We start from the raw sequence: 19,668 nt of genomic DNA, 5'->3' as shown, positions 1-19,668 counted from the left end.
GCATTAGACAAGCATTAGACAAGAATTAGACAACCATATGTTCAAATATTTTGCCATTTAGCTGCCTATGAGGTAAAAAAACAAAACAGATTTTGGAGGAACCACCATGTACAAAATGTGTGTTGGCTGAGTTGACCTGTAGGTCACTCTTCTGTCTACAAGTGAAAAGATAGCAACTGGATGGATATACAAATATATATATTTCAATAGATAGATAGGTAGTAGACATGTGCACTGCCCAAAAATTTGTTTAGTTTCGTTTCATTTTAAATTCAGATTGTGTTATTTCTTTTTTCGGGATTCGGGTGTGAAAGTAAATTCGGATTCGGAATTCGGATTCGGATGAAATTCGTTAGCGGTAGTTCGTTCGAACCTTCGTTTCGTTTTCGTTTCTTATTCGTTTCGTTCATTCGTTCGTTCGTTTGCAGCAAAGTGACATTTGAGGGGGAAAAATGTTTTTCTGTTACTTTGCTCCAACAAACGAAACGAATAAGAAACAAAAACGAAACGAACGTTCGAACGAACTGCCGCTACCGAATTTCGGAAACAGAAATTCGGATTCGTTTGCATTCTTAATATATTTGTAATTCGGAATTCGGATACATCCGAATGTCCGAATTTCCTAAAATTCTTCCGAATTTCGATTCGGAACGAAACGAATCGCACATGTCTAATAGGTAGCACACCTGTAGCCCTGGCTGGCTGTCCCTTTCAGAAGTAGGAGTCACTCAGCCCAAGCCACTCACAGCCACACTGCAGGATCCCTCTCTACCCTTGGCCATGATTGAAAGACAGCTGGCCATACATTGCTTTGATTTTTAATCATAGCTGGCCATACACTGCTTTGGTATGAAAGATTGACCATAGTGATGAAAAAACTCAAAGTAGCAGGATAGAAACTTTCATTTTCAAAATAAACTACATTTAGTTTGACTTATAATGAATGTGCTGCTCTTCATATAGAACAATACATAAACAAATATCTATAATAAATATGTGCTTAAATAATACATGTAATCAACAAAAGTGTTAACAATGGATCTTCTTGTATATAATAATCCTCTGGAAAGTTCAATCATTTATTTCGTGTTCAAATATACACAAATGTGGAATCACACGTATATAGTGCTCAGGATTTGTCCCAAGTGCACCACACTCTTTATCCTTCCACTGTGAAAGTTCTTTGTACAAAGTCCATACGTCAACTCCAATTATCACCCAGGTGCTCCCCCTCTCAGTGGGCCGCTCACCTTACAAATAGACCTGAACAGGTCTAGAATCGCTTTAATGGGTCTCCAATCGATCTTATTCAAAGGCCATCTCTCCGCAATCTTTGCACAGAAAATTACATCAGCATGTCATCACGACCATATCCAATAAAATATAAAAACAGCCCATAGCGTAAAACCGCTTTATTTAAAAAACTACTCACATGAGGAAAGTAGACATAAAACTTCAAATAAAATGTATGCTCGACAACTCTCTCTCCCTGTCACCGTGTTCTCTGAGTGCAAAGACAGATCAAACAGGAGCTGTGCTGCCGACCATGCAATCTCCAATCCACGTCTGCGAGACTCCGCCCTACGCATTACGTCACAATTGACTTCATCTGGGGCTTCATCTGGGTCAATTGTGACGACGCTTTAAAAGCACCTACAGGTCATTAGTTTAGAGATATGTGTAAGTATTGGCCCTAGAAATATTGCTCTCACTCTGGCGTGTGCAGTGATACCCAACATGTGTAGCACAATTGTCGCTGCCGTACATAGGCACACCTGACGCGTGTGCTTGCGGGGGCTGGATACTTTAAAAACTTTTTTTATTATTTTTACATTTAATTTATTTAATATTATTTTTAAAACTGTTTTTTTTTTTACTTTAATTGCTATCACATAGGGGGGCTTACAAGTCCCCCATGTGATAGCATATTGTCAGTGACAGGTACTCTTTAGGGTGATGCTGGGGGTCCAAAATATCCCTAGTATCACCTTTACACTCTACTGTAAAGCCGGCCGCCGGCTCAACAAAACTGAACAGACTCCTGGTGGCTTTTCTGTTTAACCCCTTCAGACTTCATGACGGGATTATCCCGTCATGGGTCCTGAAGGGGTTAAAGATGATAAACAATAAAATAAATAAAATGTTAACAATAACTACAAGTTATCGGCCTTGCTTTACAATTAAAAAGTCAAACAGTGAGTGTGAGAAAAAGTGAGAATGACTAAATACCTCCCAAGCATACCTATGAGAGACATCTAGAGAATCAAAGTAAATGATACAGCATGTGCAGTGACAAGGACCATAGTTTCATTTCACTAAATATTAGGCCTGGCTAAAAGTAGAGACTGAGACTAATTACCGTATAAGCTGTACATAGTCCACAGTCTTTGTACTTACAAAATCCCCCTAAATTAAGCTGGCCATACTCAGCAGGACCCTGCGAGCAGGACCCTGCCAGCACCTTTTCATACCTCCCAAGCATACCTATGAGAGACATCTAGAGAATCAAAGTAAATGATACAGCATGTGCAGTGACAAGGACCATAGTTTCATTTCACTAAATATTAGGCCTGGCTAAAAGTAGAGACTGAGACTAATTACCGTATAAGCTGTACATAGTCCACAGTCTTTGTACTTACAAAATCCCCCTAAATTAAGCTGGCCATACTCAGCTGGACCCTGCGAGCAGGACCCTGCCAGCACCTTTTCATTCAATTACATTTTCGTTCCATCAAAACTTGACTTTCCAATTGACTTTTGCCAAAGGAGTCAGGTCAAAAATTGTCAGCCAAACATTGACAACAAATCAGCTTCATTCACTGTTCATGCGCACTGACAGTGGTGGGTGCAGGCTGTCAGAATACAATAGCCAGCAGGGAGTTTCTACTGTCCACGCTGTTTAGTGTTGATGGATGAATCAAGTGTTTTATCATCATTCAGCTCACAGGGCTGCATGGTCAGTTTTACTGTGCTATGAGTGACAGACACACTGTGCTATGAGTGACAAACACAATAAAGACAGGGGGCTAACAGTTTGTCTGAGCCTACCTTGAAGAAAAACGTCATTAAACAGTTACAAACTACACAGCAACTAGCAACCGTTGAGAAAATAAACACTTAAGTCATGCAAGTTGTGTGTGTTTGTAACATGCAACATAGCATATAGAGGTCAGCTCTATATAACTTTCTAAACCAGTGGTTCTCAACCTTTCTAAGGTTTTTGGTAACATTTGCCAAGTTGTGGTGACCCCCAAAGGTAAAATTTAGGGATGACGCGCATTCTACTATAATGTACTATTACTGGGATTTGTAGTCCTCTGTAGCTGGTGGTATTCTCCATTGCGCCGTATAATTTATTATTGCTAGGATTTGTAGTCCTATATAGCTGCTGGTATTCTGCAGTGTGCTGTATAATGATTATACGAGGCAATGCAGAATACCACCAGCTATATAGGAATACAACAAATGCCAGCAATAGTACATTATACATACTGTGTATAATGTATTGCTGGGATTTGTAGTCCTCTCTAGCTGATGGTACAGCACAATGTACCAGCAGCTAGAGAGGACTACAAATCCCACTACCCCAGCAATACATTAATGCAGCACCATGTGGGGGGAATGCAGGCTTACCTGAGCAGATATGTACGCCGTCAGAATAAAAAAAAAAAATCCATCATAGGAATGCATAGCTAGATTCCTATTGGCTATTTCACTTTGCAATAGCCAATAGCAAACTAGCTATTGCACCCGCCCTCTGATGCTGTCAATCAGTAGAACTGGACCTGATGGAGAATTTCAGGTCCCCCTCTGCTGATTGGCAGCAGCAGAGGGCGGGCGCAATAGCTAGTTTGCTATTGGCTATTGCAAAGTGAAATAGCCAATAGGAATCTAGCTATGTGTTCCTGCGGACCGATGTCAGTAAAAAAAAACAACGGAGAAAGTTTTGCTTTGCTCGATCGAGCAGGCAAATAGTCATTCGACCCCCGACGGGGTCGCGACCCACACTTTGAGAACCGCTGTTCTAAACAGTATATAGGGCTGGGGGCAGGGCTTCAGCAGGATGGGGCGGAGCTTTGGCGGGATGGGGCGGAGCTTCGGCTGGCTGGCGGATGCCTCACCCAGCACAGAAGGTACGGCACGTCATTGGTGTGAATGGGGCCTTAGGGTTTCACAAGGTTATTTTATCAAGATCTGCAGAGCTTGCTACTTTAATTTTGTTTTAGTTTGTTTAAATGGCTTGTCAGTGACAGCATAACAGAAGATATTTGAACAATGAGTGATACTTTTGTGAGCTAGTTATGAGTGAGGACAGATTATAAAAAAAGAGTGGATATTATGCCAAGTGCAACGTCGAACATGTGAGATTTCATCCTTCTAGTGTGAACATTGATTGGCAGGAGACGGAACTAATGCAGAAGGGCTGAAATGGCACCGAGCAAGCCTAATAAAAATCAGTGGGATTTGTGTTTCTGTCATACTGTATATAGCATAGCACATGTATGCATGTGTATGTGAGTGTGTATGTGTAGGTGAGTGTGTACATGTGTACACACTGCAGAGATCCCCCACAGCACCCTCAGTAAACAGAAGGCCCCAGTGTTTGATGCTGGGTCCCAGTCTGGCGTGTAACCACCTATAACAAGAACCTAGAAGCAGTTGGGATGTAACCTATTATCCTATCAATCATATCCACAGTACAAGGGAGATCAAGAGAGACCTTCAGTAAACAGAAGGTCACAGTGGTATATGTCCCAGTCTGGCATGTTACCACCTATAACAGGAATATAGCAGCTGTTGGGATGTAACCTACTATCCCATCAATCACATCCACAGTACAAGGGAGATCAGTTTTTCTACGATACTCTAAAAAAGGGAGTGCTTAGTAATGAGCACTTCTGGGTTCATGGTAAGTTGCAATGCCAAGAAGAACAGAAAAAGACACTGATCTCTGTCTGCAACATTTAGCACATTCAGAGACATTAGGTGTCTGTTTAGGCTAGGGATGCACCGATATCATTTTTTTTGTATCAAGTACCGATATTATTTTTGGTACCCACCCATACCGAATTCCGATACCGGAAGTCCCATTAAGCAAGCCGTGCGGCGTCACCAGGTGACGAGGAAACATGGAGCCGGCTTTCTGGCCAATCAGGAAGCCAGGTGGCGTGTAATGACTCATAAGTGTTGGGAGCATTTGGGCGATACTGATACTAGTATCGGTATCGGTGCATCCCTAGTTTAGGCCTAGGGGGGAGGGGGGGGATGATTTACTAAAGGAAAATAGCTATTGACATTGCAAGGGAATTTTCCTTTAGCTTGCTGAATGTGGTGAACATTCACTTTGCAAAGAATACCCAATCACATGCAAGAAAAATAAAAACAAAAAAGGTATTTTTGTTTGCACATGATTGGATGATGGAGATCAGCAGAGCCTTACCTCATTTGCTAAGCTAAGTGAAAAATTGCTGACAAAGTACAAATTCCCTTGCAAAATGAACAGCCTATTTTCCTTTAGTAAATCAATCCTGTCATGTCTATTTGTCACAGTACATGGCAGTCTCCTGTGGTGAACAGTTAACAATACATCCGCAAAATGATTAATAAAAGCATAAAAACATATAATAAGGCTGTTTTACTAAAGGGCTTGAGAATCTTTATTCAATAAGTTGAATGAAGATTCACTTCAATTATGATGCCAAATGAAAATACCTATTTGTTTATTTTATATGCACATGATTGGGAAGATTCTCAACTCCTCTTGTAAATCCACCTTATAATACATTTTCTTACAAAGCTGGCAAGGAAAGCATCAATTAAGTGACAGATTATTTTTTAATTACACTTTTTTAATTACACTGACACAGTAATGATTTCACTGACAAACCTTTAGTAAATCTAAAAATAATGGAGGAGGATGACATTGGACCTTCACTGCTGACTGGTATCTCACATCAGAAATTTTAGGGATAGGTAATAATTAGTTGGTTTTTTTTTTTAACAACCAATGCTAAATTTCATTGTTGACTAGGTTCATTTTTTTAACATCTGAAATAAGGGGGTATTTAAATAGCCTGACGCAAACCAGTGCAATTCAGCCTATGTTGAAAAATACATTAACTGAGGTTACTTTCAGTGAAAAGTCATTTTGAAAACAATCAGAAGATCCCAAGTTATAGGCTGCAAATTGTAATGTTTCCTGTAAAAGTCGAACTTTGCCCCTCATCCTCCTTGTCATAGGCTTCCCTATTGGTCAATGAGACCCACTGCCACAATAAAGTACCAACTGGGAAGCTTGGAGGCAACCATCAACATCAGCATACCTTTGAGCTGCCTATATCTATCTACATATCGTTTTGACATGCAGTTTTCATAGAAGGTAACCCCTATTTTTTCATCCTATGCTCGGTTTGAATTGTACTGGTTTAAGACAGAATTACTTTAAAATGTAAATATCATTAGCAGGAACATTTTACTGAGCAGTTTCATGTGTCTACATCATTTCCAATATAGTCTACATGAGAATGTGCCGTAATATGACTGACAATGGCACATAACCATAATAAAACTGTTTGAAGAAATCATCTTGAATAAATGGTGGAGGCTGATATCAAGAATTGCACAAATCAACTGCACAGAAATACTTTCTTTGTGCTCTACAGTTATCTGTAAAAACCAGAAATACTCTCAGGGACAAAACCTCCGTGGAACAAATATGTAATGAGACTGTCCCTTCAGATTACAGACAAATTTCAAACAAGTAGTATAAGCTACTATATTGTTTTTTCAATGACCAGCTTTTAGACTTGTTTTTCAAGTAATGACTATGCAGTGTATTGATATATTTATGCCTGATGAAATAGATAGCGCAAGTGTCAAGGCACTAAACCAAAATATAAGCAGTTGTTTTATCTGCTATTAACATTACGTAGTTCTGGGAGAGAGGCTAAGTGAAACACAAAGGCATACATTGCACTTCCTACAAAGCTGCTTTAAAATGTATGTAAATGCGGATATTGAACTTCTATAATTTGCTCCCATTTGGTCTGGTAAATATACAATGGAAAGAGCTTTGTTATATCTGTTCAATAAGTGCATTTAAAACTACCTATGGATCCTGCCAGAAATCTTTTGTACCAATAACTTCCTGTGCTCTCTGCCTCTGCTGACTCTAATCAGTTAGCAATCACTCCCAGCTTTCTCTGTGGACTACAGAACACCTCGCCCTATGGAGAAGAGGTGGAGTATATTCTGTCGTACCGGAATTAACCTTGTGGTAAAAAGAGCGCTGCAACAACTCCCGACTGGTCACGGTGTATAATAGGGACAGGAGATGTCACCAGCATACCGTTTTAAAGTGGAAAGCTCATTTTTATTTCACATTCACATAAAAAAAGCAACGTTTTGGGACCGCGCATGGACCCCTCCTCACTCATGCCATAAATTATTGTTGCTCTGTGTGATCATGCAATTTAAAAAGAGCTTTGCACTTTGAAACAAGCTTGTCAGGTTTATGGAGGAGAGAGGGAGGTGTTTTGTGGTCATAACACACACCCCATTTTTGGGTGACAACTATGCTTCTCGATACACTATACAGTGAGTGGACATTGCCACCCTCATGCAGGAAGTGTGTTACTGGCAGGATCATCAGGTGAAAATAGAGGAAAAAAGGCCTCGTCTCAGATGGCATCATCTCAGCCTATACATAGTCACTTGGCTGGAGCTTCTAGACTGTCTTCCAATTAGAAAAAGTAGAGTTTTTTTGAGAAAGAAAATTGTTGGTGTATATTGTGATATTGTGAACTTATTCATTCAGACTTGTGATCTTGTACTGCATAGGAAGTTCAGGCAAGCAAAGCTGAGTAAGTTGGAGCCAGCTGTTTGGAAACATGATGACTTTAAGGGCTTGTGTAAAAATGTAAAAAATGCTTTGCTGAGCAATGTATTTTAGTTTGATCTGGATTCACTACTGAAAATAAATGACAGTTTAATAATACTTTAAGGTAAGCCTTGTAAACATGATAAAATTAGCTTAGTTTCCTACCTGCTGGCTGGAAATAGTACCTTTGAAACATATATGCCATTTTTCATATTTACCTAAGAAATAAATGTATATTGTTACTGTTTTTCCTTTGGTTTTTTCTTAAACCTAATTAAAAAAGGAAACTCATATACAATGCTAGTAATTTCCCTTATGAATGTGGGATGTTTGCATACAACAAACTGCGGTTTCTCATGTAAACCCCTATCTTCATGACATTACTGCTTAGGTCTATAAACCATATATCACCATAAAGCCTGTATTGGTATTTATCACTTGTGTTGATTTCTGCCTTAGAGAAATGTGTGCAAGATAAACATGTTTTAAGAAGGAAAGACGGATCATTTCTCCCTCAGTGATCGATTGCCTCCTAATGTAGAGAGACCCTGCTGAACCTGCAAAGATTATACCTTGTTCCTTTCACAAGGTTTAAACCAGAGTGGGAAAAAAAAGAGAAGAAGCCCATAGAAAATGTAGGTCAGGACCAAAGATTGTAACACAGGATGTGAGCTGGTGCTCAGGGGATGCTGATAAAAAGATAATTGGGAAAAATAAAGTTGCAGCAGGTTTCATTTTTGTTCAGAAAAAAAAAAAAGATGTACCAGCATATCTCACAATACTGTGTTTTCACAGCAGTCAGGGGCAATAAGACTGCAGCCCGCTTTTGTATTTGCTGAGCCTTTATAATGTATACAAAGCAGGAAAGGACTGTCTGATGATGTAGATACATTAACAGCAATATCATTTATTTATGTGATTGTATTCCTTTGTGATATACGTCTATTATCCTGGAAATGCATTTAATGTGAAAATTGTTTTCTTTAGTTTGTTACATGTTCAATATACTGTGTAAGATTTTTCTTAAAGTGACATTAAACTCAGGCATTAAATCTTAAAAATGCATTCAAGTATATTAAAGAGGAACTTTACCCATATCTTTAAAATAACAACAAACATACTGTGGCAGTGCATGGCAATGCCACGGTGTAGTATGGCAACTTTGGCACCCAGGACTCTCAGCCAGAGGGGCTGAGAGGTTCCACAATGTGAATACCTTTGGAGAGGAGGAACTGGCTGTTCAATTCCTTCCAGGTTTTCCAGACTATAGTGGGATGGGATCTCCAGTTCTGGGGCCAGGTGTTGCCAGTGGCCAGGTTGGGCTGAACAGGTGGCTGAGAGCAGCCTTATTAGGAAGCCAGCCCAGTGCGTGAGAGGAGAGTTGTGGGTGTTCAAGAGGCACACAACGACAGGCAGACTCTGCTGCGTGCGTGAGCACAAGTGACACAGCCAGGAAGGCTGGAGAGGCCAAGAGGGCTGGGGACCCTGAGATACCTTCTAGAGAGACAGAGAGAGACAGTGACCCACGAGTTGTGAATACTGAACTGCTTGGAGCTGAGGAAAGCTGCTGAGCAGTGCTGAGGACTGTATTCACAGAGAAATACGGTAAAGTCCTGGCACTATCACACGGGGAGTGTATGGGACAGACAGATGTCGGTGAGACCAAACACGATGACTTGATGAGACTCCTGAATGAGCTGTTATGCTTAATTTATGCTGAATAAAGACTGTCCTTTTATGCTAAAGTCAGCTTCAGGAGTGGTCACTTAGCGCTTACCATTGTGCTATATTCCCCAAACTATCACAATACCTAGAAATGTTTAGTAATGGAAATCTACAAACACATACTTCTAGGTAATTTCCTTTTTATTCTTTGCATACCTAAGTTTTCTTTTCTATACCAGTCCTCTGACAGTGGCCATTTTTGCTAAGGGCAGATGAATATACTGTATCTCCCTTTACTTCCTGGCAGAGTTACTAGGAAGTAAAGGGAGATACAGTACAGTGTGACTAGGACATGTGACCATGCACATCATCTCAGGGGAGGAAAATGCTTTTCACTGAAATTTCATGATTACAGATGAGATTTCCCAGCAATGCTCTGCTGATGTATTCTCCCAGGATGCAATACTTTGGCACATTACATGATTGTGCCAGAAGTGAGCCTGGAAGGAGATGAACTCTATTTGTAAGTAAATGAAAAACAGGTTTGTTTAACTAATGAATGTAAGATGATTTTAAATCAGCATACAGAGGTCCACTTGAACTATTAACACAAATGTATATTATTTGTGTATCAGATGCTTCTGCTGTGACAATTTTATCATACGTTCACAATTTATATTTATAAATGAGTGCATTTAATGTATGTACCAGCATTTTGTCTGCTAAGCTATGTACCGTATTCTAATGCTTTTACTTCTGCTTTAAATTGAAATCTATACCTTTTTATGTATAACCTCTGCATATTGTTACATTAGAAAGCATCACTTGACCTGCAGTATGTGTAAGGTGGTTGTAGCCATATAAGTTCACTCCTAACAACACATTTGAGTATTGTAGATGACACCTTTTTATTTAAACTAACAATTCATTTTAAGGACAAGCTTTTGGGGTCTACCCCATTCTCCATGGTCCAGGCAGTTTTGGACTCCCAGAAGAGTGTCTGAAAAAATGAACCATTAGAGCAAATAAAAAAGCATCACCTATGTTATAACTGTCTTGTTCTAATTGCACTAATACGGCTAGAATCACCGTAAGCAAGATGAGAGATACTGCTTATAGCCACCTGAAGAATCAGATACCTAACCTGATCACAAAATAAAACACAAACCAATAGTAACAGTACTGCTTGAACTTAAAGTGACATTTAACCCTCAGATTTTTTAACATAAACCAATACTGTAATGTGTGCCTTTTGTAATCCATGGTAGTTTCCCTTCTCTTTGCTGCTCTTCCTTTTAAATCCTCATGTCTTCTCATGCTGGGGGAGAACTTCCCTTTGCAGCTGAGTGCCTCTTCCTGTAGTGCTGGCTCAGGTTGTGAACCTGCACACAGATACCATGTATCCATTCCAGAGACAAGGCAGTCTGCTGCAAAACAGACGTTCTGCCCAGCATGAGAACAGATATGTGGTCACTTAGCGCTTACCATTGTGCTATATTCCCCAAACTATCACAATACCTAGAAATGTTTAGTAATGGAAATCTACAAACACATACTTCTAGGTAATTTCCTTTTTATTCTTTGCATACCTAAGTTTTCTTTTCTATACCAGTCCTCTGACAGTGGCCATTTTTGCTAAGGGCAGATGAATATACTGTATCTCCCTTTACTTCCTGGCAGAGTTACTAGGAAGTAAAGGGAGATACAGTACAGTGTGACTAGGACATGTGACCATGCACATCATCTCAGGGGAGGAAAATGCTTTTCACTGAAATTTCATGATTACAGATGAGATTTCCCAGCAATGCTCTGCTGATGTATTCTCCCAGGATGCAATACTTTGGCACATTACATGATTGTGCCAGAAGTGAGCCTGGAAGGAGATGAACTCTATTTGTAAGTAAATGAAAAACAGGTTTGTTTAACTAATGAATGTAAGATGATTTTAAATCAGCATACAGAGGTCCACTTGAACTATTAACACAAATGTATATTATTTGTGTATCAGATGCTTCTGCTGTGACAATTTTATCATACGTTCACAATTTATATTTATAAATGAGTGCATTTAATGTATGTACCAGCATTTTGTCTGCTAAGCTATGTACCGTATTCTAATGCTTTTACTTCTGCTTTAAATTGAAATCTATACCTTTTTATGTATAACCTCTGCATATTGTTACATTAGAAAGCATCACTTGACCTGCAGTATGTGTAAGGTGGTTGTAGCCATATAAGTTCACTCCTAACAACACATTTGAGTATTGTAGATGACACCTTTTTATTTAAACTAACAATTCATTTTAAGGACAAGCTTTTGGGGTCTACCCCATTCTCCATGGTCCAGGCAGTTTTGGACTCCCAGAAGAGTGTCTGAAAAAATGAACCATTAGAGCAAATAAAAAAGCATCACCTATGTTATAACTGTCTTGTTCTAATTGCACTAATACGGCTAGAATCACCGTAAGCAAGATGAGAGATACTGCTTATAGCCACCTGAAGAATCAGATACCTAACCTGATCACAAAATAAAACACAAACCAATAGTAACAGTACTGCTTGAACTTAAAGTGACATTTAACCCTCAGATTTTTTAACATAAACCAATACTGTAATGTGTGCCTACTGTAATCCATGGTAGTTTCCCTTCTCTTTGCTGCTCTTCCTTTTAAATCCTCATGTCTTCTCATGCTGGGGGAGAACTTCCCTTTGCAGCTGAGTGCCTCTTCCTGTAGTGCTGGCTCAGGTTGTGAACCTGCACACAGATACCATGTATCCATTCCAGAGACAAGGCAGTCTGCTGCAAAACAGACGTTCTGCCCAGCATGAGAACAGATACAGATTTAAAAGGAAGAGCAGCAAAGAGAAGGGAAGCAACCGTGGATTACAGTAAGGCGCACATTACAGTATTGTTTTATGTTAAAAAATCTGAGTGTTTAATGTCACTTTAAAAGAAGAGGGCAGACCTCCGAAACCTTTTCCTAAAAAATGAACTCTTAGTACTTAAATGGACCTGAAGCTCCAAACACAGGCAGCTGTGGCAGACATCTTTTACAACAAAGTGTGATCCTTATCAAAAAGCCTTCCTGCACTCCATTCTCTATCTGGTCATAGCAATGGGAATGCCCACCAGACGCCACATTTGAATCTGTGTATAGAGCATTAGCTATGTGTATTGAGTTAGTCTAAAGAGGTCTGTATCTAGCATAAGAGGGAGAATTGTATCCCAGGCAGCATGAGACAAATGTATTACCATCAAGCCTCCTGAACCTTGACCCGCATTCTGTTTCTAAATACAGGGCTTAATTCACTAAGAGTTTAATACCGCATTAAGTTGTGAGGTAAAATAATTAATGCATTATTTAACAGAAGATCTTTTATGCATATTTTAGTTGGTGTGTTAGTCCTACTCTAGCCCCCCTTGTCAGGTTGGCAATTATATTGTTGTATTATAAATCAGTGGATGTAACGGGTAGTATAAGGAGGCTGAGAAGCAGCATGCAGTGTTTAGTAGTGTGTATGGACTGCCATTTATGTCTATCTGGGAACCTGTGGCCTAGGCCTAAGCGTAAAAAAAAATATTTAAACCTATTAACTGCCAATTCACAATTAGCTAGTGAAGACCCTTTTTAAACACACCGGAAATCAGTTTCCTGGGAAGATATTAAAGCCTAACTCAAGTTTAGGCCCTGTTTTCTGCAACCTCCTGGGGTCTTCGATCAAGTCATGTGGCATCACAGGTCCTCTATGTGCTCATTTGACATCATAGGTCCTGAATGCTACAGAGAGTAGTGACATGACATCATTCCTTGCAACATTCTCCTGTAAACCCAGGGTGCCTTGATTACAAACCCCTGGGGCGTGTCCTTGATGTCCTGGGCTCACAGAAATTGGGTTGAATGATGCTGAGCATCATTTAACCTGGAAGAGGACCAGCAGTGGATCGCAAAGCGGCGAGCCTGAGGGGGGCAGTACCTAAGATAAGGTAAGTATTGCAATGAAATCTGTATGTTTTGTTTTTTATTACCGCAGGTCAATTACTTTTTAATCTTCTTTTGAACTAAGATGCATTTTAGCTTTTATAGTATGAGAATCCCCTAAAAGGTATGCATACTACCACACTACTGCAAAATAAAAATCGATTGGAGACATGAGGATCAATAAGCTGTATTTGAATTGTTCAATTTACAAACATAAATATTGAAAAGGTGTGGAACTATTTTTTCCAATGAAATGAGTAGTGTTTAAGCGCCTGGTCATTTTCTGCTCTCCTCAATAGACTCCTTATAGAATCTCACAATTATCATGTCAGAAAATATTTATTTGTATTTATTATTACTGTTTATTTTAAGAAGTAAAAGCCTGTTTAAGTGCAGTAATCATTTGTGAATTGACCCCATGGGGAATATTTCTGAAAACTGGTATAAACGTGAAGTTATTGTCTTAAGCAATTAGATTTCTTGTTAACAAACTTCCATTTTTGTTCCAGTTTTCATAGCTCCATTTTTGTGGGGTATTTTAGCTCACTAGCTCTGAATGAAACTACAAGATTGTTACTACATGTACTTACATAGGTAGCGCAAACAATTTGCTGTACTATGTTTTAAACAAAGAGGGCTCCCAACGTGGCAAGTTAATTTATCAACACGGTGAAAAAGATAACATTTTACAGCTTGTAAGAAGAAATACGTTTTACTGGTTTATAATAAATTTGCCTGTTTTTAAAACACGGTGAAAAGGAAAACCTAAACAAAAGTTGTGACGTTGCCCGAATCATATTCTTTGTTTTGTTTTTCTAGAGCATAAACCACCAATAGCCAACCATATTCTTTGTTTATTTTTCCAGAGAATAAATGATGACAGCAGATTGTTAATCATGGGCTAGTTCTACGCTTAAACATCTACTTTCTTTTTCCCCAGTTGTAATATTATTACTACAATTAAAATGAAAAAAAGCATACCAATTTTTCTTAAGGAAAGACCGATGAGATATATTTATTTATCCAAATATTTTGTTCATTTATACATATACAGTAGATAAAAGAGCAGATGTGTACCACGCTGCAATCTTGGAATCAACCAGATCAATCTCTCCAAAAAAAACTTTGTATATTCTGCCTGTGTTTGAATTGATTTGTTGTTGAATTTGCTCCACTTACTACTCTTACTTTGTCTTAGTGCCTCTGCGAATTCTCACAAATATGTGTTAATCCTGCCATTAAAGTCCACCTCAAGTAGCTTCATGTAATGGGGTAACCGCTGCTTCATTGCTCCTGAATAAAGAGCAGTGCTGTCACCCTCATGAAAGCTGTGCCTACATATGGAATGAGAAGATCTTGCAGGGGGTGTTGGTATCAGTATTGTTGCTGCTGATTCGCAAGCATGTCAATCTCTCCTTGCTACACCTAGTCCTGCTCACTGCTCTCTGGATTGACAGAACTGCCTCTGCTGCAGGATTTTTTATGTGATATGTGACTTGTACATAGTAACTGGGTTTGGGACCTATTTAGACTTTCATAACTGTCACCTTTAGGAACTTTTAGATGTACTTTAAGGTATGAGCTGATGTAAATCATAGTTTATCACTAAGGCACTGAAAAATAAGGTATCATTCAAGGGTAATTCTATCTCCATACACTTTTTTTTTTTACTAAGCTGTTATTTTGAAAATTAACTCTGTAAATAGCAGTTGGGTTCTTAAAGTTTCCACTATGCCCAATCCAGGATGTTCAAATTGTGCTTGCTGTCATGAGGAAACAATGCAATGCTGTGTATACTGAACATTGTTTAGTTAATTGATGGCATAGCATGAAGCAAATTTGCCTATTTTAAGTAGCACACAATTGATTTTTTAAAGAGCCTGTAAATACACATTAAAGCAAACACATAGGAAAACAAAAAATAAAAAATGGATTATTATTTTACTGTCATGTATGCAGCACTAGCTTTGTCAAAGGTGAAGCTACACTTTTAACAATTTAATAAAAACGTAAATTATATTTTAATAAATACTTAAACATTTGTGATAAATTTTAATATCTAAGAAAGAATATTAATGTAATTTAAACAGCACAATTATGTTACCATCTATATAGTATAATTGATAAATTAAGTAATTTACACTTTTCTGTCATTTCTTTTGCAGGCGCTAAGCTGCTCTTACTCCTTACTTGCTGCATCATCTACATATTCAAAGTGGAATGTTGTCCGGAAGCCTGCCTATGTTATAATGAACCAAAAATCACCTTCAGTTGTTCACAGCAAAGACTAACTGCCATCCCTTTATACATTCCAACACAGACTCAGCGCATTTTTCTTCACAATAACAAAATTACATTTGTAAGGGCAACAAGCTTCTCTTCCTGCCAGAACCTTACTAATCTATGGATCCATTCAAACAACATCAGTCATATAGACTCTGGAGCATTTTATGGATTAACAAAACTGGAAGAGTTAGACATGAGTGATAACTATAACCTCAGATCTGTTGCTCCACTCACATTTCGAGGTCTTGTACACTTACATACTTTACACCTCAATCGCTGTGGTCTGCAGGACTTACCTCTTGGCATCTTTCAAGGCCTTTTCTCTTTGAAGTACCTCTATCTCCATGAAAACAATCTTAATTTCTTGCATGATGACACATTTGTAGATCTGGGGAACCTCACTTACTTGTTTCTCCATGGCAACAAACTTAATACCTTATCTGAAAATGTATTTAGTGGCCTCGTGAATTTAGACAGATTACTGGTTCATCAAAACAGGCTGGATTATGTCCATCGCAGAACTTTTCATGATCTTAAGAAAGTAACAACTCTCTACTTGTTTAGTAACAACTTGACCGTGCTCAAGGAAGAAATACTGTTACCTTTATTATCCCTTCAATACCTACGTTTAAATGCAAATCAGTGGATCTGTGACTGCAGAGCTAAATCCCTCTGGAACTGGCTGAAAGCATTTAAAGGCTCATCATCAGAGCTGGAGTGTTATGTTCCACCAAACCTAGCTGGGAAGGACCTTAAAAAACTAGCCATCACTGATCTTGATGGATGTGCCAACACTTCTTTCCTTCAAATGAGAACAGGTCCATTTGAAGTCAAGGGCGAAGAGATGGCAGACAGCTGTTGTCCACCTACGGTCGATAAGTCGCTAATAACGGGAACAAATGCTAAGTCTGGCCCATCTTCTCATACCAGTAGAGTCTTGCCAAATATTCCAGTCAAAGACAAAGAAAATATTTCAAAGACAAAAATCATTGGTAATGCTGACCCCAAGAAAAACAAAACATATAAGCCAATTAATCACTCCCCATTTGGAACATTCACGAGCAAAGTAGATAACTCCCTAACAAAGCTAAATCAAAACAATGTTTTTGATTCTGTTGAACCTTCCACTGTTCCAAACAAAAAGAGACTTCACTGCCCCAAAAAAAAATCAAAATCACAGTGTCGATTGTCACAACCGGGAACCAACTCCGGATTACCAAATTTGCACACCATGGATCTTCTATATATAACTCTGATTTTCATCCACCAGATGCACTTTTAAGCTCTCTATGACACTCTCTCTCTCTCTCTCTCTTTCTCGATATATATATATAAATATAAATATTTTTGGTTTAAGGCAGTTTCAAAGAAAGACTATGAGTGACCTTTAATAAACCGTTGCTACTATATTAAAAAAAATGTGCATAAACAAATAGCTTCACAAAAGGTGATTGGTTATTTTTTTATGGTTGTGTACTTAAGAGTTCAGAAAGTGCAACAATATTGCTTTATTCCTCATATATTTAAGGAAATGTTCCTTTAAAGATTGGGGAAAAAAAGCTAAACCAGAATGTTTAGCCTTTATTTGTATTAAAAAGTTGTACTTCAAAACTATTCAATATGTACATTGCAAATATAATGCTGTTGTCTGCTCTGTTTATGACTTAGAGTTATTTGTAATTATTTCTGTCATTATGTTACTGGGTAGCATTTGTTGAAGAATGCTATCTGTTTACTTAAACATTCTCCATGTATACACATAAAGATATGCATTTTATTTTAACTGTGCCGAATTAAGTAAAAAATAAATCTGTTCTTTTTTTTCTGTGTAAAGTTTTATTTTAGTATGAAATTGACATTTTTTGTGATAGGAGAGCAGATAAAAATGTTGGGGTTATATAGCTGAATGTCAGAACTCTATTTAAGCATAGGAAGAAAAAAGGAGAAATTGTCGCTAGACAACAGTCAAATATTTAATTTCATCTTACGTATTTGACTGTCTGACAAGTATTATACATTTCAGTTCTATTTTTCTACAAATGTTTACATTTCAGGTGTGTTAGGGACATTTCTGCAATTTTGATCCATCTTAGAGGATGATCAACATATGCCGCAGCTCCCTTTGAAGTATCCGTAAAAGGTACAACATTTTCTTCCTGTATAGTTCTATAGCAAGCCAGATTTTCACTGCAATACATGCAAGCAATTGTCTTGGTAGAAATATACATAAAAGGAGAAAAGCTCTGTTCAAGGGTAAGAAAAGAATAAACTATGCTTGGCAGCAATCTGAACCAAACTAAACTAAATATCAGAAAATCAGTAACAAGTGTGCTAGTGCTCAACCTCAAACCAAAAACAATCCTTACAAAATTGACTGCTATAAAAGATTTCTTCCAGTATGTTTTGTTAATAAGCTGAATTCATCTTGCCATCAATTTTGACTACATTCCCTGTGCCACTGTAGCTCACCCACCCCCAAAACAGCAGAAATCCACCTCCATGCTTTATAGTAGAGATAGTGCACTTCTCTACATGGGCCTTATTGATTCCTCTACAAACAGTGATCATGATTGTGACCCTAAAGTTGAATTTTGGTTTTGCCCCTCTAAATCAGGGGAACCTTTTTTCTGCCAAGGGCTATTTGGATATTTATAACATTATTCACAGGCAATACAAAATTATCAAATTAAAGCTCCAGCTCCCCCCCAGGATCCACCATTGGACACACTCCAACAAACCCCTCCCCCCACCCCCTGATGATCCACCAGGGGACACATTCCAGCAATCCAGCAATACCCCCCCAGGATCCACCAGTGGACACACTTCAGCAATACCCCCCTCCAGCAATACTCAAACTTAACACAAACTCACCTCCACAGGCGCTCCTCCACAGAGGACAACTGGTAACTGTATAACTGGTAACAAATTGTTGAGTGCGTTTGTCGTTTGTTTTGCTTTACCGATTTGGTGCAGCGACGCATGGGGTTTCTCAGCTGCCAATGGGATGTGCGGGATCCCTTGTGTGTCTCTGTACCTTTAAGGAGGTGGGGCGTCCTCCTGACAAGCCTGCACCCAATTTGATATCTTCTGCCCCCATGTGCTCCAAGATGGAGACTCTCATAGTTTAGAGTTAGGACCGCACTATAAGAGGTGCCTTGGCGCGGCAGTGCGGCTTACACATCCTTTGCAGAAGACGTGTATCCAAACCTCTGTCATTGTCCTTAGTGGTGAGACAAGTTGTTTTACATGCTGGTTTGTGAGTGTGCCATGATGCCTTTCTACTGTACGTCCACAGAGGACAACTTTCAAGGCTCTCTCTCTGAGTCAGCCGGCAGGTACAGCCTGTCAGCGAGGGCTGAGCAGCCCAGGCGCTCCAGGGAGGTGCGGAGGGGAGAGGAGGGCCGAATGTGTCGGACACTGCAGGTGGGGAGGGGTGGATTATCCCTTCCAGTCTACAGCGTCAGCATCCAGTGACTAGGGGAACCAGCTTGGAGGGCCAGACCAAACGATACTGCGGGCCAGGCGTTCCCCAACCCTGCGCTAAATTATTTAGTTCCAGAGGATTTGATGCTTCTCTAGGTGATGTTTTACATAAAAGAAGTGAACTATTTTGTGGTGTCGGTGTAGCCAACATTTGACAAAATCTGCCAGAGGTATGTTATCTTTTGTATGGACACAAAAGTAAGTCTGCGGTGACAATCAAGAAGCAAAAATGAGCACCCAGGCGGGAGAGTTGTAGGAGTTGTAGAAAAATGCCAGAGTCAGTCAGCAAAGTTAACAGCAGGTCCAGGTGAGAAGGTAGAGCCCAGCAGAGTCAACGACATGAAGCGATTTATTCATTTTAGTTATGATATACTA

The 19,668-nt window shown here is 39.1% G+C and overlaps 1 protein-coding gene across 1 annotated transcript; it reads left to right on the top strand.

The window, feature by feature from the left end:
• Window positions 1-4,084: 4,084 nt before the first annotated feature.
• Window positions 4,085-17,634, top strand: LOC108802845 (reticulon-4 receptor-like). The gene is made up of 2 exons (XM_018574697.1): window positions 4,085-4,133; window positions 15,690-17,634. The coding sequence occupies exons 1-2, from the start codon at window positions 4,085-4,087 to the stop codon at window positions 17,090-17,092; spliced, it is 1,452 nt and encodes a 483-aa protein (XP_018430199.1). The 3' UTR covers window positions 17,093-17,634.
• Window positions 17,635-19,668: the final 2,034 nt, after the last annotated feature.

This window comes from Nanorana parkeri, unplaced genomic scaffold (assembly GCF_000935625.1).
Source record: "Nanorana parkeri isolate BGI_ZX_2015 unplaced genomic scaffold, ASM93562v1 scaffold3170, whole genome shotgun sequence".
NCBI lineage: Eukaryota > Metazoa > Chordata > Amphibia > Anura > Dicroglossidae > Nanorana > Nanorana parkeri.
Note: the sequence above shows the minus strand (reverse complement) of the source record. Positions and strands in the feature narration are given on the sequence as shown.

Excerpts from the sequence above, each read along its gene's own strand:
- LOC108802845 (XM_018574697.1), top strand. The coding sequence starts at position 4,085 with ATGGGGCGGAGCTTCGGCTGGCTGGCGGATGCCTCACCCAGCACAGAA. Across the intron at positions 4,134-15,689 it reads TGCCTCACCCAGCACAGAAG|GCGCTAAGCTGCTCTTACTC; the intron begins GTACGGCACGTC and ends TTTCTTTTGCAG.